Source organism: Schistocerca gregaria, chromosome 11, assembly GCF_023897955.1.
Source record: "Schistocerca gregaria isolate iqSchGreg1 chromosome 11, iqSchGreg1.2, whole genome shotgun sequence".
NCBI lineage: Eukaryota > Metazoa > Arthropoda > Insecta > Orthoptera > Acrididae > Schistocerca > Schistocerca gregaria.
The window spans coordinates 50717787-50738925 of NC_064930.1; the positions used below are offsets into that span (position 1 = coordinate 50717787).

General features: G+C 44.1%; 1 protein-coding gene across 4 annotated transcripts in view; it reads right to left on the bottom strand.

Annotated features, from left to right (window-relative positions):
* LOC126295151 (zinc finger protein 721-like) overlaps positions 1-21139 on the bottom strand; it is a 201094-nt gene that overhangs the window by 113361 nt on the left and 66594 nt on the right. For all 4 annotated transcript variants that reach the window (XR_007552392.1, XM_049987439.1, XM_049987441.1 and 1 more), the window contains exons 2-3: positions 16281-16340; positions 1833-1907 (exon numbers count right to left, since the gene is read on the bottom strand). Coding sequence is in view for 3 of the 4 variants with exons in the window: in XM_049987439.1 (XP_049843396.1) it covers positions 1833-1907; positions 16281-16340 (135 nt within the window). In the remaining variant the exon portion in view is untranslated. The remainder of the gene's footprint in view (positions 1-1832; positions 1908-16280; positions 16341-21139) is intronic.

Sequence of the window (21139 nt, forward strand, 5' to 3'; positions counted from 1 at the left end):
ACCGTTGCTATTCACAATATACTTAAATGACCTGGTAGATGACATCGGAAATTCACTGAGGCTTTTTGCAGATGATGCTGTGGTGTATCGAGAGGTTGTAACAATGGAAAATTGTACTGAAATGCAGGAGGATCTGCAGCGAATTGACACACAGTGCAGGGAATGGCAATTGAATCTCAATGTAGACAGTGTAATGTGCTGCGAATACATAGAAAGATAGATCCCTTATCATTTAGCTACAAAATAGCAGTTCAGCAACTGGAAGCAGTTATTTCCATAAATTATCTGGGAGTACACATTAGGAGTGATTTAAAATGGAATAATCATATAAAGTTGATCGTCGGTAAAGCAGATGCCAGACTGAGATTCATTGGAAGAATCCTAAGGAAATGCTATCCGAAAACAAAGGAAGTAGGTTACAGTACGCTTGTTTGCCCACTGCTTGAATACTGCTCAGCAGTGTGGGATCCGTACCAGATAGGGTTGATAGAAGAGATAGAGAAGATCGAACAGAGAGCAGCGCACTTCATTACAGGATCATTTAGTAATTGCGAAAGCGTTATGGAGATGATAGATAAACTCCAGTGGAAGACTCTGCAGGAGAGACGCTCAGTAGTTCGGTACAGGCTTTTGTTAAAGTTTCGAGAACATACCTTCACCGAAGAGTGAAGGTATGTCTCGCGAAGAGACCGTGAGGATAAAATCAGAAAAATTAGAGCCCACACAGAAGCATACCGACAATCCTAAACAATACGAGATTGGAATAGAAGGGAGAACCAAAGGAGGTACTCAGGGTACGCTCCGCCACACACCGTCAGGTGGCTTGCGGAGTATGGATGTAGATGTAGATGTAGATTATTAATATTACCACTGATTATTAAAAACTGTGGAGATAATGAATTGGAAAATGGGTTGTAACATGAAAATCTTTCCTGTTAAAATGTTAATATTGAAATTGCTGGAATAACTGCATGATAAAATATCTTTGAAGTTAGATACTTGGCAGGAAGAGGTGTTGGACATGTGTTCGTAAAAGTCTTAAATTCCATCTTGTGACAATTGATTGTGTTGTGAGAAAAATTGTATAGAATGTTTTAATTAAATTTGGAAAGTTGACGTCTAACTTGCATCATTTCATTTAAATTATGTACATGAAGAATCCTAAAACCTGGAAAGAAATTTGCAAGCAAGAATTTCATCCACCTTAGACTAAAATTATGCTAACAAGGACAGTAATATGAAACAGACAATGAGCAGAAAAGTAAAACACATTTATTTTTAATAATGTCAGTTTATAATTTATGGGCATTCTAGCTGGTCCCTCTTAATTGTTGTTAAAGTTTTACAAAATAGATGAAAACAAAATTACAGAAGATTTGTGTGAGGTTTGCTAAGTAAAAATAATTTTTGTGAATAGTAATTTCTGACTCAGTAATGATATCCAATAAATGAAAATACACTCAATACAACAATAAAACCAGCCAAAGTTGCAAATTTCACTTTTATTTACTTAATGACTGGTTTCCAGTCAGACCCATTTTCAGATCATTCATATTTTCCAAAATATAGGAACAATAGCAAGTTAACAAACATATACATATAACAAAAGATGCAAATGAACAGTTACAGAGCATACTGGAAGTTCCCAAAATACCCTCTTGTGAATTAGTACTTTCTTATGCCAACTCATTGAAATTTCAAGGTGAGACTGCCATTAATTTCTCACATTTAGGTTGAATTCTAAACACTGCCCCCTGACTGAAGTGTGTGCAAGGGTAACAATTTAGCCACTGGGAGTCAACACGATGATGACAAATCAAGATGATACTCACTACATCAGTGTCCTCCTGTGCCTCCACATTCAATGGGTCACTCACGTCTCCTCCATGTTCTCCGGACGCCCAGTCCTGAAAAGTTGACAAAATGTTTTCATAAAAGATATTTAACATTCATACTTTATAATGAATCCTTTCCAGTATGAAGCATATATTATTACAAAATAGACACAATTATATTTTTACTGCTTTCATAATGTCACCTATATTAATAATTACGTGTGATACAATGGCTTGCTGCAAGTCTTTCAAATGAATGCAACTTAGGTAGCTTGCATGTCTCTAGGCTGCACCAGTAACCCTACAAGGGAACCTTGCCCTACAATTTAATGTACATTCCAGACCACGTGTCATCCCTGCTGAATCTCCACATTATTAAAAGACAAAGGCTCGGTTAAAAGGCACATTAAAATATTCCATCAACAGACTGAGATTCAATCCCACACCCTTTCGGTTTACCAGTCACATGCTTTACAAAAGACCACCAGGTCTGATATATTTTATGTACAAGATCCATAAAATTGGCTGCTTTGTAATACATCAATATTTACTACTTCATCATCATCATGATCATCATTGTCTTCATCACCTTCATCCAATTCAATCACTCAGTGTTGTGGCTTCTCTGAGTCAGTGTCCAACACAGGATTCCAGCAGGTTCTTCCATTTCTGCTGATCCCGAGCTTCCAGTTGCCAATTCAATCCGGATGTCTTTCTTTGGTCTCTGTCCCACCGTCCGGAGGTCTTCTCCTTGGTCTTTTTTGGTAAATTAGGCTCCACTCTCATAACTGTTTCGACCACGTGTCATCTTTTTTTTTGAGCAACATGACCAGCCCACTGCCATCTTGAGGAACTCAATCTTTCCATTACGTCAGTGAACTTCGTTGTCTGTCTGATATCAACTGCTAACTTTCTGTCTTTCTTTTTGTAGCTGAACATTGAACTTTCCGTTCCTCTTTGCACTAATATTATTCATTTAATGTCCATGTCTCTCACCCATTAGTTGTTTCTAGCATTATACATCAGTCAAAGCAGGTGCTGACAGATGTGAAAATTACCAAACAATCAGTTTAATAAGTCACGGATGCAAAATACTAACGCGAATTCTTTACAGACAAATGGAAAAACTCGTAGAAACCGACCTCGGGGAAGATCAGTTTGGATTCCGTAGAAATATAGGAACACGTGAGGCAATACTGACCCTACGATTTATCTTAGAAGAAAGATTAAGGAAAGGCAAACCTAGGTTTCTAGCATTTGTAGACTTAAAGTAAGCTTCTGACAATGTTGACTGGGATACTCTCTTTCAAATTCTAAAGGTGGCAGGGGTAAAATACAGTGAGCGAAAGCCTATTTACAATTTGTACAGAGCCAGATGGCAGTTATAAGAGTCGAGGGACATGAAAGGGAAGCAGTGGTTCGGAAGGGAGTGAGACAGGGTTGTAGCCTCTCCCCGATGTTATTCAATCTGTATATTGAGCAAGCAATAAAGGAAACAAAAGAAAAATTCGGAGTAGGTATTAAAATCCATGGAGAAGAAATAAAAACCTTGAGGTTCGCCGATGACATTGTAATTCTGTCAGAGACAGCAATGGACTTGGAAGAGCTGTTGAACGGAATGGATAGTGTCTTGAAAGAAGGATATAAGATGAACATCAACAAAAGCAAAATGAGGATAATGGAATGTAGTTGGGTGATGCTGAGGGAATTAGATTAGGAAATGAGACACTTAAAGTAGTAAAGGAGTTCTGCTATTTGGGGAGCAAAATAACTGATGATGGTCGAAGTAGAGAGGATATAAAATGTAGACTGGCAATGGCAAGGAAAGCGTTTCTGAAGAAGAGAAATTTGTTAACATCGAGTACAGATTTAAGTGTCAGGAAGACGTTTCTGAAAGTATTTGTATGGAGTGTAGCCATGTATGGAAGTGAAACATAGACAATAAATAGTTTGGACAAGAAGAGAATAGAAGATTTCGAAATGTGGTGCTACAGAAGAATTCTGAAGATTAGATGGGTAGATCATATAACTAATGAGGAGATATTGAATAGGATTGGGGAGAAGAGAAGTTTGTGGCACAACTTGACTAGAAGAAGGGATCGGTTGGTAGGAAATGTTCGGAGGCATCGAAGGATCACTAATTTAGTATTGGAGGGCAGTGTGGATGGTAAAAATCGTAGAGGGAGACCAAGAGATGAACACACTAAGCAGATTCAGAAGGATGTAGGTTGCAGCAGGTACTGGGAGATAAAGAAACTTGCACAGGATAGAGTAGCATGAAGAGCTGCATCAAACCAGACTCAGGACTGAAGAGCACAACAACAACAACAACAACATGTCAGACTTCAAAACTGAATAGTATGTTCCGTACACTTGTCATTCACTTTAAGTGACACTTAACGGAGGTTTGGATGTCTATCAACAATCAGTTTTATCTCCATTTTTAAGTATTTTTCCTACTTTTCAAACTGTAGAAATAGAATAGGCCAAAACTTCATGGTCATAATTTTAAATCCAGATCATGTGAAAATGATATGATGTATCACAAGCAGCCATCAATTTCTCTTTCATCCAATGGCCCTTTTCTTTCTTATTTTAAGTCACAAAAAAGTAACATCAATATTACTGAAGCTACTACAAGTTAAATATTATGTTTTAATACAAACTATTATATCCCACACTTGCTCCCACCACTGCCCCTGGGAATACATTCGTGGAGATTACATAAAATCTTTGACTGCCTCAACTCTTAAAAATATCCCAGGAAGAGAATTCAGCTGAAGCATAATGGTCGCATTGGATAGATATAGCTAGAATATTAACATTCGCATAAAAATAGCAGTTAGTGAGGAAATTCACTTTTCATTGTTCCCAAATGAGGTTGAATGTAACCTTCGCATTCACAACATAGTAAGTTCATTTCAATTTCAGAATGAGTCCACAACTACGGCAAAACATACTGCCTTGTCTTGACACCAAAAATTAAATTTCAGTTATGACTGAGACATTCTAACAGGCATATTTCCAAAGAAGTTTCGATATCTCATCTATATAAATAAACATGTAAATGTTCATTTCTTCAATAACTCTGAAAATTCTTCACTGATTTCTCTGAAGTTTTGACACAATGCTGAATTTTAATACGAGTTTGTTTTCATATACCCACTGAAGAGCCATATGGTGTATATATATGTAATATACAAAGTGATATGTTGTTAGCAAAAGCTTCATGTCCATTTGTTCAGAATCTTAAATCTCCAAAATTTCTCTACAAAACCTCTTTAAATTATGACACAATGATACATTTAAATACACGGTGAGCACTAAGTCATGCCCTGATTATAAAAATTTATAACAGAATAATCAATTGACATAATAAGTTACATTCTATGCCATTACTGTTGTGACAGTGCCACGACATTTAACAGTGCCACCACGACAGTACGCGCAAATGGCGATAGAGGCGCTCCTCAAATCGGCTGAGTGCGGGAGCGCCACCTAGCTATGAACGGCGCCAGCCGCACGTCACGGCACGGCACTCGAATACGAGAGACTGAGTTGTAATCATGTAATCAGCTATTGTTTCTAAGAGAGAGTGTTGAATATCCACGCAATTATTGGTGATTAAAGGTTATAACACTTTTTGGCGACGACGTCGGATATTTTCACTGCGTTGTGGATTTGCGTGTTCGTGACGGGGCAGACATGGAACAGCTTATGCAAGCGCTCATTGAACAACAAACACAGCTGACGGCTACTATTCAGGCTCAACAAACACAGCTGACGGCTACGATTCAGGCGCTGTCGACGTCGCTTACTCATCGTCTGTCTTCCTCTTCTCCGCCCCCATTCCCTCCTTACGACGAGCCACTGAAGACTGGGAGGATTATGAGAAGCGTTTGCGGCAACACTTCTTGGCTTTTGGCGTTGTTGATGCTCCTATGTGTAAGTCGTTATTTCTATCTTGAATTTCCCCTCGGGTCTATCAGTTGCTATCTCAGTTAGCCCCTCTGCAGGAACCTGCCTCCCTGTCCTTCCAAGAATTGTGTGACTTACTGTCTGATTATTATCGAAAAAACACCCATGTTGTTGCCGCCCACGTGGCGTTCTACCGGTGTCGTAAACAGCCCCATCAATCCTACCGGGCTTGGGCGCCGGAACTACACGGTCTGAGCAGGAAATGTCAGTTTGTCACGGACACACATCACGAGTCATATGCTGATTCAATGGTTAGGGATGCTATTCTACGGCTTGCTCCTGATAAGGAAGTTCGGCAACGTGCCCTACAACTGCCAAACCCGTCGTTGTCGGAAATTCTAAGCATCGCTCAATCCTTTCAAGTGTCTCACACTGCTGGCACGCAAGTAGACACGTGGTGTGATGTAGGCGCGGTACAGTCAACTCTCGACACGGACAATTTGCCTGTTTCACAGGAGAACGACGATGTGGCGGCGGTTCACTCGCGTCAACATCACGTTGGGCCGCAACACTCGCAGCGAAACCAGCAACCACAGAAGCCGGTTTGTTCCGCACTTCCTTCTTGCCCCCGTTGTTTCGTACCGCACGACAGGGCAGCGTGTCCAAAACATTGGGCCACGTGTAATTCATGTAGGAAAAAAGGCCACATTGCTTCTGTGTGTCAGTCCCCTAAAATTCCTGTCGACGAGGACGAGGTGTCGGACATGGATGTTCACTGTGTGCTTTCTCAAACAAATAAGTTGTTTGTTACTGTTTGTGTTCTGGATAAAGACATCCGCATGCAAGTGGACACTGGCTCTGCAGTAACTCTCATTAACTCTCGCACGTATTTGGCGATGGGCTCCCCTCCTTTGTCTCCAGTTACGCGAAATCTGAGGACTTATAATAAACAGAAAATTCCTATCATGGGCCAGTTTGATGCTTCCACTGCCTACAAGTCTGTTGTTCAGCCCCTCACGTTTTATGTGGTGGATCATGCGGGCACTGAAAAACCTGTTGGTTATGATGCTTTCCAGTTGTTCGGGTTCTCCATTGATGATGCTGTGCACCTCATATCTGAGGCTATTCCGTATCAACAGCTGGATGGATTGTGTTCTGAATTTTCGTCCGTGTTCTCTGCTGGTCTGGGTTGTGCCAAGTATTCTGAAGCCCACATTACTCTTAAACCTACGGCTCGCCCTAAGTTTTTCCGGGCACGCCCTATTCCGGTGGCGTTGTGTGCACCTGTTAAGGCTGAGCTATACAGGTTAACAGCTTCAGGGATTCTCCTTCCGGTTACCTCCAGCGAATGGGCATCGCCGATCGTGGTGGTTTCTAAACCAAACGGGAGTCTGCGAATGTGTGGTGACTGTAAAGCCACTGTCAACGCTCAGAGCCTCATTGACACTTATCCTCTTCCCCGTCCTGAGGAGTTGTTTACCAAGCTCGCTGGGGGCCAGTTCTTTTCCAAACTTGACTTATCGGAGGCGTACCATCAGTAGCCGTTGGACGCTACTTCCAAGGAATTTCTCGTTATCAACAATCCTTGTGGGTTGTATCAGTACCAGCGGTTACCATTTGGCGTCACTAGCGCACCGGCCATTTTTCAGCGGGTTTTGGAACAGCTCACGGCTTCCGTTCCCGGCTCATAAACTATCTGGATGACATTGTTGTCACGGGGGCCTCCACTAAGGAGCACCTTCATAATTTGCGTTCACTGTTTCGGGTTTTGCATTTGGCTGGGTTGAGGTGCAATCTGGACAAGTCACAGTTCTTCCAACCCTCCATTGTGTATCTTGGTTTCCACTTGTCCCGTGAGGGTATACGTCCTCTACATCAGCACGTTGCGGCCATTAACGCTCTACCCCGGCCGTCTACGGTCAAAGAACTTCAGGCATTTCTAGGCAAGATTGCTTATTATCATAAATTCATTCCATCCGCAGTGGCGGTAGCTTATCCTCTACATCAGCTGTTACGCAAAAACGTCCCCTTCTGTTGGTCCGACGGGTGTGAGCAGGCTTTTGTCTGCCTGAAGGCTCATTTGCAGTCGGCGCCTTGTCTTGCCACATTCCATCCAGGTCAGCACTTGGTTCCAGCGACTGATGCGTCACAGTATGGCCTAGGGGCTGTTCTTGCCCATCGGTATGAGGATGGGTCGGAACGACCCATCACCTATGCTTCCAAGACCCTCAACGAGGCGCAACGGCGTTACTCTCAAATCGAAAAGGAGGCGCTCGCTATCATTTATGCCCTAAAAAAGTTCTAAGTTTCACCTCATCTCCGACCACAAACCGCTGGTCTCTCTGTTCAGCCCATCGGCGTCACTTCCGGATAAGGCAGCTCATCACCTGCAACTTTGGGCCTTATACTTGTCTCGTTTTCATTATGAGATTCACTATCGCCCCACGGCCCAGCACGCCAATGCTGATGCATTGTCGCAATTGCTGATGGGCTCTGACCCGGTTTTCGATCGTGATGAACTCCTCTGTTTCCACATTGATGAGGAAGAATGTCGTGCGGTTGAGGGTTTTCCACTTACAGGTTCGCAGGTCGCGTCGGCTACTGCGCGAGACCCGGTCCTGCGTCGGGTGATCGGTTTTGTTCAATGGAGTTGGCCGGACAGGACCAAGGGCCGGACATCGGATCCCCTTCGCAACTACCATGCCTTGCACCTTCGTCTGTCTGTTCGTGATGGTGTTGTTCTTCTGGCCACGGATGGCGCATCTCCACGGGTCATGGTGCCATCCTCTCTTCGCAAAGATGTTCTCAAACTGTTGCACGAAGGCCATTGGGGTATTTCTCGGACTAAGTCCCTGGCCCGCAGGCACGTTTATTGGCCCGGTATTGATTCGAACATCACCCATATGGTTGCTGCGTGTGGTCAGTGTGCTCAACAACTGGCTGCACCTCGTACAATACCTCTCTGTGGCCTGATTCAGCTCAGCCATGGGAACGGGTGCGAACCGACTTTGCCGGCCCCTTCCTCGGTACTTATTGGCTACTGTTGATTGACGCCTTCTCGAAGTTTCCGTTTGTTGTTAGATGTCCGTCACCCACCACTGCGGTGACGACGCTGGCTTTGTCCAAAATCTATGTGCTAGAAGGTCTTCCATCCACGATCGTCACGGACAATGGCCCTCAGTTCTCTTCGCAGGCCTTCCGTGATTTTTGTACTGGACAAGGGATTCATCATGTTACAGCACCTCCCTTCCATCTGCAATCGAATGGGGAGGTCGAGCGCCTTGTCCGCACTTTCAAATGCCAGATGAAAAAATTCCTTAGTGATTTTTCCACAGATGATGCTCTGCTGCAATTTCTGAGTTCTTATCACTTCACGCCTCTGGGTGATCGCAGCCCTGCTGAGCTCTTGCATGGCCGCCAACCGCGCACTCTACTGCACCTGCTTCACCCTGTCAGGCCTTGTTCTGTGTCCCCGTCCCCATCCTTCGCCTCCACCAGCCCGTGAAGCCAGTCCTGTCGCTGCTGCCGATCTACCGTACGTGTTGATGCAGCCGACGTCGCTACTGCTTCCGAGTATGCCGGAACCGGCCCCAGTCATGACGCCGCCTTCTCCGGGACCCATCTCGCTGGAGCACACTCGCAGGTCCATGACACATATTGATGCTGCTCCGGAGTTTTCACCCATCATCTCATCCAGGAGGCACGTTCCACGCTCGAGCTTCCGCCCTGGACATTTTCAACCATACTCTCGTGTCTCTCCGTGGGATCTCCTCGGGGCCTCACAAGAGGCCATGGATGTCTCCGCGCTGTCCATGTCTCCAAGGAAGTGAGTTTTTTTTTCCAAGGGGGGAAAAGTGTTGTGACAGTGCCACGACATTTAACAGTGCCGCCACGACAGTAAGCGCAAACGGCGATAGAGGCGCTCCGCAAATCGGCTGAGAGCGGAAGCGCCACCTAGCTACGAACGGTGCCGGCCGCATGTCACGGCACGGCAGCTGAATACGAGAGACTGAGTTGTAATCATGTGATCAGCTATTGTTTCTAAGAGAAAGTGTTGAATATCCACGCAATTATTGGTGATTAAAGGTTATAACAATTACATTCCACGTGGGAAAAATATATCTAAAAACAAAGATGATGTGACTTACCAAACGAAAGTGCTGGCAGGTCAATAGAAACACAAACATACACACAATTCGAGCTTTCGCAACCGGCGGTTGCTTCATCAGAAAAAAGGGAAGGAGAGGGAAAGACAAAAGGATGTGGGTTTTAAGGGAGAGGGTAAGGAGTCATTCCACTCCCGGGAGCGGAAAGACTTACCTTAGGGAGAAAAAAGGACAGGTGTACACTCGCATACACAATAAATTTGTACAGGAAGGAACAGTATTGGAAGCGAAGCGACCTCGGCCTAAGCCTGTTTGTTCGCTGGAGAATATTGAAGCGATACTAGTTGCTGTACAAAGAAGTCCCGGTAAATCGTGTAGAAAGGCAGCAGTGCAACTGGAAATATCCAGGCACTCTGTACAAGATGACCTGTGCACAGAAACTCACTGAAGAACACAAGCAGCAGAGACTACTGTTTGCTCAGTGGGCGGAGGATAGGGAAGAAACTCTCACCAACGTTTGGTTTTCAGACGAGGCGCATTTTCATTTAGGCGGTGTGGTTAACAAATAGAATCTATGGTTTTGGGCCACTGAAAACCCACAAGTGCTTCATGAACGACATCATTATGCTCCGAGGATTACAGCATGGGCAGCAATTTCCAGTCACGGACTCATTGCACCCTTTTTTTTTTGAAGAAACTATGAACAGCATGCATTATTTGAGCATGCTTCACAATAGCGTCCTTCCACAGCTTCTTGCTACTGCCTTGCCCTTCAACATAAAGTGGTTCATGCAAGATGGTGTAAGGCCACATACTGCAAACACTATGTTGGGGTTTTTACACGAGCATTTCGACATGCGGATCATTTCACTCAGGTTTCCAGGTCCCTTCAATGACGGATAAAATTGGGCCCCCAATAGTCCAGACCCCAATCCATGTGACTTTTTCTTTGGGGGTACCTAAAGGAAAAAATTTTCCTGAAACATCCACGTGATTTAATGGAGCTCAGAAGACTTATTCTTCAAGTTTGTAGTGAAATTACGGACGACATGTGTCGTAGGGTAATCACTAACTTCAGTGTTCGTTTGAAGGAAGTTAGGAAATGAAATGGTGAACATATTGAGCATGTGCTGAGTTAGAACAAATCTAGATGGACAGCGCTTCATTGTAGTATATGTTCCTTTCAGATTGTATTGACAATATAGAGTATAAAGAAACTTCTACATGGGAAAAATATATTAAAAACAAAGATTCCAAGACTTACCAAGCGGGAAAGCGCCGGTAGATAGGAACAATAAATAAAACACACAAACACACACACAGAATTTCGAGCTTTCGCAACCGGCGGCTGCTTCGTCAGGAAAGAGGGAAGGAAAAGGAAAGATGAAAGGATGTGGGTTTTAAGGGAGAGGGTAAGGAGTCATTCCAATCCCGGGAGGGGAAAGACTTACCTTAGGGGGAAAAAACGATAGGTATATACTCGCGCGCCCACACACACACACACACACACACACACACACACACACACACACACACACACACATATCCATCCATACATACACAGACACAAGCAGACATATTTAAAGGCAAAGAGTATAGGTAGAGATGTAAGTCAAGGCGGAAGTGTGGAGGCAAGGATGATGTTGAATGACAGGTGAGGTATGAGTGGCGGCAACTTGAAATTAGCGGAGATTGAGGCCTGGTGGATAACGAGAAGAGAGGATATATTGAAGGGAAAGTTCCCATCTCCGGAGTTCGGATAAGTTGGTGTTGGTGGGAAGTATCCAGATAACTCGGACGGTGTAACACTGTGCCAAGATGTGCTGGCCGTGCACCAAGGCATGTTTAGCCACAGGGTGATCATCATTACCAACAAACACTGTCTGCCTGTGTCCATTCATGCGAATGGACAGTTTGTTGCTGGTCATTCCCACATAGAAAGCGTCACAGTGTAGGCACGTCAGTTGGTAAATCGCGTGGGTGCTTTCACACGTGGCTCTGCCTTTGATCGTGTACACCTTCCGGGTTACAGGACTGGAGTAGGTGGTGGTGGGAGGGTGCATAGGACAGGTTTTACACCGGGGGCGGTTGCAAGGGTAGGAGCCAGAGGGTAGGGAAAGTGGTTTGGGGATTTCATAGGGATGAAGCAAGAGCTTATGAAGGTTGGGTGGACGGCGGAAAGACACTCTTGGTGGAGTGGGGAGGATTTAATGAAGGATGGATCTCATTTCGGGGCAGGATTTTAGGAAGTCGTATCCCTGCTGGAGAGCCACATTCAGAGTCTGATCCAGTCCCGGGAAGTATCCTGTCTCAAGTGGGGCACTTTTGGGGTTCTTCTGTGAGAGGTTCTGGGTTTGAGGGGATGAGGAAGTGGCTCTGGTTATCTGCTTCTGTACCAGGTCGGGAGGGTAGTTGCGGGATGCGAAAGCTGTTTTCAGGTTGTTGGTGTAATGGTCCAGGGATTCAGGACTGGAGCAGATTCGTTTCCCACGAAGGCCTAGGCTGTAGGGAAGGCACCGTTTGATATGGAATGGGTGGCAGCTGTCATAATGGAGGTACTGTTGCTTGTTGGTGGGTTTGATGTGGATGGATGTGTTAAGCTGGCCATTGGAGAGATGGAGGTTGACGTCAAGGAAAGTGGCATGGGATTTGGAGTAGGAACAGGTGAATCTGATGGAACCAAAGGAGTTGAGGTTGGAGAGGAAATTCTGGAGATGTTCTTCACTGTGAGTCCAGATCATGAAGATGTCATCAATAAATCTGTACCAAACTTTGGGTTGGCAGGCTTGGGTAACCAAGAAGCCTTCCTCTAAGCGACCCATAAATAGGTTGGCATACGAGGGGGCCATCCTGGTACCCATGGCTGTTCCCTTTAATTGTTGGTTTGTCTGGCCTTCAAAAGTGAAGAAATTGTGGGTCAGGATGAAGCTGGCTAAGGTGACGAGGAAAGAGATTTTAGGTAGGGTTGCAGGTGATCGGCGTGAAAGGAAGTGCTCCATTGCAGCGAGGCCCTGGACGTGTGGGATATTTGTGTATAGGGAAGTGGCATCAATGGTTACAAGGATGGTTTCTGGGGATAACAGACTGGGTACGGATTCCAGGCGTTCGAGAAAGTGGTTGGTGTCTTTGATGAAGGATGGGAGACTGCATGTAATGGGTTGAAGGTGTTGATCTACGTAGGCAGAGATGAGTTCTGTGGGGGCTTGGTAACCAGCTACAATGGGGCGGCCAGGATGTTTGGGTTTGTGAATTTTAGGAAGTAGGTAGAAGGTAGGAGTGCGAGGTGTCGGTGGGGTCAGGAGTTTGATGGAGTCAGGTGAAAGGTTTTGTAGGGGGCCTAAGGTTCTGAGGATTCCTTGAAGCTCCGCCTGGACGTCAGGAATGGGATTACCTTGACAAACTTTGTATGTAGAGTTGTCTGAAAGCTGACACAGTCCCTCAGCCACATACTCCCGACGATCAACTACCACGGTCGTGGACCCTTGTCAGCCGGAATAATGATGATGGATGGATCAGCTTTCAGATCACGGATAGCCTGGGCTTCGGCTGTGGTGATGTTGGGAGTAGTGCCCACAGCCGAAGCCAAGGTTATCCGTGATCTGAAAGCTGATCGATCCATCATCATTCTTCCGGCTGACAAGGGTTCCACGACTGTGGTACTTGATCGTCGGGAGTATGTGGCTGAGGGACTGCGTCAGTTTTCAGACAACTCTACATACAAAGTTTGCCAAGGTAATCCATTTCCAGATGTCCAGGCGGAGCTTCAAGAAATCCTCAGAACCTTAGGCCCCCTACAAAACCTTTCACCTGACTCCATCAAACTCCTGACCCCACCGACACCTCGCCCTCCTACCTTCTACCTACTTCCTAAAATTCACAAACCCAAACATCCTGGCGCCCCATTGTAGCTGGTTACCAAGCCCCCACAGAACGTATCTCTGCCTTCGTAGATCAACACCTTCAACCCATTACATTCAGTCTCCCATCCTTCATCAAAGACACCAATCACTATCACGAACGCCTGGAATCCGTACCCAGTCTGTTATCCTCGGAAACCATCCTTGTAACCATTGATGCCACTTCCCTATACACAAATATCCCGCACGTCCAGGGCCTTGCTGCTATGGAGCACTTCCTTTCACGCCGATCACCTGCCACCCTACCTAAAATCTCTTTCCTCGTCACCTTAGCCAGCTTCATCCTGACCCACAACTTCTTCACTTTTGAAGGCCAGACATACCAACAATTAAAGGGAACAGCCATGGGTACCAGGATGGCCACCTCGTATGCCAACCTATTTATAGGTCGCTTAGAGGAAGGCTTCTTGGTTACCCAAGCCTGCCAACCCAAAGTTTGGTACAGATTTATTGATGACATCTTCATGATCTGGACTCACAGTGAAGAACAACTCCAGAATTTCCTCTCCAACCTCAACTCCTTTGGTTCCATCAGATTCACCTGTTCCTACTCCAAATCCCATGCCACTTTCCTTGACGTCAACCTCCATCTCTCCAATGGCCATCTTAACACATCCGTCCACATCAAACCCACCAACAAGCAACAGTACCTCCATTATGACAGCTGCCACCCATTCCATATCAAACGGTGCCTTCCCTACAGCCTAGGCCTTCGTGGGAAACGAATCTGCTCCAGTCCTGAATCCCTGGACCATTACACCAACAACCTGAAAACAGCTTTCGCATCCCGCAACTACCCTCCCGACCTGGTACAGAAGCAGATAACCAGAGCCACTTCCTCGTCCCCTCAAACCCAGAACCTCTCACAGAAGAACCCCAAAAGTGCCCCACTTGAGACAGGATACTTCCCGGGACTGGATCAGACTCTGAATGTGGCTCTCCAGCAGGGATACGACTTCCTAAAATCCTGCCCCGAAATGAGATCCATCCTTCATTAAATCCTCCCCACTCCACCAAGAGTGTCTTTCCGCCGTCCACCTAACCTTCGTAAGCTCTTGGTTCATCCCTATGAAATCCCCAAACCACCTTCCCTACCCTCTCTGGCTCCTACCCTTGCAACTGCCCCCGGTGTAAAACCTGTCCTATGCACCCTCCCACCACCACCTACTCCAGTCCTGTAACCCGGAAGGTGTACACGATCAAAGGCAGAGCCACTTGTGAAAGCACCCACGCGATTTACCAACTGACGTGCCTACACTGTGACGCTTTCTATGTGGGAATGACCAGCAACAAACTGTCCATTCGCATGAATGGACACAGGCAGACAGTGTTTGTTGGTAATGAGGATCACCCTGTGGCTAAACATGCATTGGTGCACGGCCAGCACATCTTGGCACAGTGTTACAACATCCGAGTTATCTGGATACTTCCCACCAACACCAACCTATCCGAACTCCGGAGATGGGAACTTGCCCTTCAATATATCCTCTCTTCTCGTTATCCACCAGGCCTCAATCGCCGCTAATTTCAAGTTGCCGCCACTCATACCTCACCTGTCATTCAACATCATCTTTGCCTCCACACTTCCGCCTTGACTTACATCTCTGCCTATACTCTTTGCCTTTAAATATGTCTGCTTGTGTCTGTGTATGTATGGATGGATATGCGTGTGTGTGTGTGTGTGTGTGTGTGTGTGTGTGTGTGTGTGTGTGTGTGTGTGTGTGCGCGCGCGCGCGAGTATAAACCTATCCTTTTTTCCCCCTAAGGTAAGTCTTTCCCCTCCCGGGATTGGAATGACTCCTTACCCTCTCCCTTAAAACCCACATCCTTTCATCTTTCCTTTTCCTTACCTCTTTCCTGACGAAGCAGCCGCCGGTTGCGAAGGCTCAAAGGGAAATGGACATAGGAAGTGGAAAGGAGGAGGGAGGATGTGGACAGAGAGAGGATGGAGGAGGAGATGGAGAGAGAGGGATGGAAAGATGGACACAGAATGGAGGAGGAGGTGGTGTACAGAGAGACAGGGAAAGAGGGATCGCAGGAGGAGCTGGAGAGACAGGGGGAGGAGAAGATGGACAGAGAGAGGGGGACAGAGGAGGTGGACAAAGCATGGGAGAGGAAGGGATGGACAGAGACAGAAGGGAGAAGTGAGTAGGAGAATAGGGCATGTATCAATATTCATAAATATTAGAAAGTGTCTTTAAAGTCAATACCACCATTAGACTGTTTTTTATTTGCAGTGGTACATTTACTGTCTAATGGCGCTACTGACTTTAAAGAAATATATTATGACTGTGGGCCCACATTATGAAAAAATTATTATTAGAAAGTGCTTTCTCTTTCTTTCTTTTCCATTTACTCAGACCGGCTCACAGCAATGCATGGCTGGGAACAGCTAGTATTACATAAAAACAACATATGTATGATATTAATTAATAGTAGAGATTAAATAATAGTACTGACTTGTATTTGTGGTCATTGAAAATAAATATTTCAGAACAACTTACATTGTCCTCCACAAGGAACACCTGGTGGAACATGTGTGACGAATCTGCCTTATTGGTCACCTGTAATGTAAATATTAAGACATTGCATTACGTGAGGCACAAGATACTTTCAAAAGACAAACACCCACACTAATGAAATGAGCATATTACGAGCATCTGTTTCAATAACATGTGACGAGCCATCTCTGTAACACAATACAGCAGCGATACTGCGTGGCACAAATTTGACAAGTCGTCGGTACTTTTCCAGAGGTATGTGACGTCAGACGTCATTGCACAGGTCACGCATTCCCATAAATTATGGGCTGTCGGTTTGTGGGCACAGAGTTAGTGCCAAATAATGTCCCAGGTGTGTTCCACTTGGTTAAAACCAAGCAAGTTTGGTGGCCAGGACATCAACACAAGTTCACTATCATTCCCCTAAAAACAACATTAGCACAATTTAGGCATCGTGACAGGGACAGTCATTCTGCTGCACAATGCTACCACAGTTGTGAAAATGTCGATCACAAACGGAGGTAGGTGATCCGGAGACCCACGTTTAGTAATGTGTGCTGAACAAAAATATTTTTTCCTGCACCAGCATTGTACTCTGTCATCAAATCTGCCACAGGTTGGTCTTATCTTGCTTTATTGAGTGGGCAACTATCCGACCTCCACATTCCTCAGTGAGGTGTAGATATCCGACACCTTGTCGCCTACTCACTGTTTCACTGCCCTTTGACCATTTCCCATGGACACTCACAACAGCAGCACGTAAACAGCTAACAAGTTTTGACGTTTCCATGATGCTAGTCCTCAGGTCTGTCCTTTTAGACAAAGTCTCTTACATCAATGGATTTCCCCGTCTACAGCCCGTATTCTTGCTAGAATGGATCCCTATCCATGTACTGGGTCACGTCTCTATAACACTGCCTGGTGCCATTCAGTCTCGTGGTGGTCAGTGGTCACAATGCTCTGGTTCATTAGTGGAGTATACATATGACATCAGATAAGCAAACACACAGTTCCAAGGTGTCTAAAACATGACACAACCTTATCAAATACCTTTTTTTTCTGGGTATAATCATTGATTTACTGTGAAGCAATGTGGTACACATTACAGGACAGAGTATTCATTCTCACCCAGTACACTAGATGAGCCAATAACAACAAGACTCAGAATACCTTTAGACGAAAGTACGGCCACCAGCAAGCCGGCGCACAGCAAGTTCCAGAATACAGGACATGTGGGAGACACAGCAGGTGTGGTTGACCAAAAGTATAATATCAGAAAAGCTTACACGTGAGGTGTAGGAGCTGGGTATTCTACAGGTCCCACGAAGTCTGTACAATGCCTATCTAGCCACTAATGTTTCTCTGTATGTGTCACACAGATGGCACTGTTTCTGTGTTTTAAAGATGTACCTGGGCAGAATTCATGCTGTGCAATTTTCTAACAGTGGTTCATGTCATTCACATCATTAAATGAGGAACACCCCTCTAATCTGTTTCAGTTCGATGAAGCACGGTACCATTTCGAGAAATACGTGGAGACACAGAATTCACATACTGAGACTACAAAAAATTCACAATTTCTGTACAAATCCTTCCAGAAAGCACAAAAAGTGTATGTTTGGTGCATAACACGACATAGGCAAATCTTTTATCACATTCTTGTGTGACACAGCATGGCAAGTGCTGTGTACAGACGGTGTCACAATTTGTGACTACAATGTCTGAAGATCAGCTACAACACCATGGTTTCAGGAGAACTGTACAGTTTGTAACTGCCAACAAGAGCACGACTTTCTCAGATCAGTCAGTGTTTTCAGGAACTATTAATCCACTTGATCTCAAAATTTATCTGTATTTGACTTTCTGTTGTATGGACATCTTAAGATTGCTTGTTGCAAAACTCACCCACACACTATTCCTAAACTGCAGTAAGAAGTTGAACGATATGTTGCCGCAATTCTTAAAGAAATGTTACAACTGGAGAAAGATGGAATTACATCTTATAAAGTATCATAACAAAGCAGAGCCATAACTGAGGGACAGCTGCCTGGATGAAAATGGGATTTTAATGTCTTTACTTAGCTATTTAGTAATGTTACTTTGGAGGATTGGAACTTATTTTGTATTTACATTAATGCTACAGATGATTCCACATAAAGGAGGATGGCACTGCACAACACCAAACACAAAGTAGCCCTGTTGTCGAAAGATGAAGTAGCCATATCACTGGCCATTTCCCAGATACTTGAGGGTCCTGGTAGACACACCTAAGAGCTAGGATACAAGTGAGGTTTCTGCTCTTAGACAGTTTGGAACTCTCAGATAGTACTCTAAGAACTGTTTGCACTGAGGGCAAATTTTTTGCCAATAGTTATTGTCTGATAGTTACTTGTGGCTACTTTCTGTAGTCTGGGATAGAGTTGTGAGAGCAGATGCCTGAAGTGTTTACACACACTGGAGTGAGAGAGTCTGTGAGAGCTGAGAGAGTGCTCACCACAAGTTCTGTGTGTAAAGGAAGAGGTTGTGATGGAAGAGTGTCTGGCTGCAGCTGCACTTTCAATACTTTGAGTGGCAAATAAAAAACATAAAGACCATGTTCGTGTTGGATAACAGAGCGGATTACATGGAGGGATGATTTTGGAGCATACAAGAATCTCATAGCAGAGCTTGTGGTGGGAGATCTACAATAATATCAAAAGTTTATGAGAATGGCAGAAATGGAGATGGAAGAAATACTCCTTATAACTGGACCCAAGACTGCCAAGCAAGCACTATTGGGCATAAATTCATGAGTGTTAAAGATAGACAGCTTGTGACAGTAGTATTTCTAGCATTGGGTACATTTATTCTCTTTAATATTTGGTAAAATAACAATTGCGATGAAATAAAAATTATGCCAGATTTCATCTTGATACCCACACCTCTTCAAGAGCCAAACAGGGTGGATATCTGATAAATGAAGCATATCTGGGCACACTTTTACCTGAACAATTTTACTTATATTGACTTCAGGAACCACCTCTAATTCTGGAAGGTCTGTTCTTTAACACCAAATATAATAATACAATCAATAATATCACAACATATAAAACTAGATATAGCCGTATTACCGCTTCTTGAAGTTAAATGGCAATTTTTCGATTTCCAAAACAATTATTTTCAAACGTAATGTCACTTGTTTATGTAAGTTAATTAACATATGTTACGAAACTAGTTTGCCTGGTCCTTTAAACTGAGAATATTCTGGTAAATACATTTTGTGGAAATGTTAAAAACTGCACCAATGTCAGCCAACAAACTTTGCTTCTTAACTTGGTTCCCTTAGCCCAGAAACCATACATTCCATAACACTGATCTTTTCTCATATAAACTGATTAAATGCAGAACTTCGTCCTGATTCCACTTCCTGACAGCTTTTGTTCATCACTTTTCTTACTGACACATTAATAACATTCACTTCACTGTAAGTATCCGACGTGACAGTAGTCTCAACTGTTCAGACTGTGCCGGTATACATTTACAGAACAGTTCAATTCCAGTGTTAAAACTGCGCAGCTGATAACTCGCGAGTTTGTCCTTCATTTTTTTATACAGGTTCATCCGAAACGATATTACCACCCGTATGTTAATACATAATTTTGAATTTTGTTTTGTTGCAGACCAGAGATGGTCACCCGACTTACTTCGTAAGAGAGAAGGAAGGTAGCAGCTTGGATGGTAGAATTTGGGTCACCCTCAACAGCAAGAAAGAAATTTCAGCAGCGATTTCATAAGGATCCTCAAAGCCTTTTACCTATTCGTCGACTGCACAAGAAATTTACGCTCACTGCGCCTGAGACCAATGACTGTAAAGGAAACAATGGACTACAGCAAGTATTTGAATGGAAGATAACAACATAACCAGTCCAGGCACAATGATTAGGAGTTCAGCAAAGTTAAGTACCATATTAGCATCCGAAATGGGAATCGTGTGGACAAGTCTATTAAGATTTCTCCACCTCGATCTGGGAATGAAGACGTAAGGTTTTCAAATGATAAAGTCTCTATCTGTCACTGATAAAACTGCTGTTGTACTCGCTGCAGAAGTGTTATTAGAAATGGTGCACATAGACCTTAATGTTGTGTTCTGAATGTCAGATGAAGCTACATTTCATGTCAACAGCAATACAAATATGCACAACTGTGACGGAGTATACACAACCCTCATAAACTAAGAGAGCACACACTCAATCCTCTCTGAAATTTAATGTTTGGAGCAGCATTTTGAAGTTTTGAGTGCTCGGTTGACATTTTTTCGATGATCAGACTGTAAGGGGATATTCTTACCCACAGATGTTGCAGAATTTGTTGATGATAATCTTCCCCTCCATATTGTAACATCAGGTTACTTCCAGCAAGATGATGCACCGCTACATGTTTCCTTAAAGGTTTCATATTACCTAGATCGAACATCTCGTAGATGCCAGACTGAAAGAGGTGGACCCCTTGGTGTGGTCACCACAGTCATCCTATTTGACTCCATGTGGTTTCTGGCTTTGGAGAACGATGAAAGAACACCTGTATTCTACAAAACATACTGTCATTAATGACCTCAAAGAATGCATAACACAAGTTGTCTACTCTATACCTACATAAATGATTGAATGAGGTACGGTAGAGAGACTAAGCACGTGCACCGAGAGCCACGAATTACTGGTCAAAGAAGTGCACTAGTTCCATTTCGACTTGTGTACACAGCATGTGTTTTTATAATAAGATAAACACAAAATAATAATAAATAATAAAATAAAAGTCAATCTCATATAAGTGGTAACATGTTTTTGGAAAACTCTGTATTCATGTAGGATCAAGTATCCTCAGGG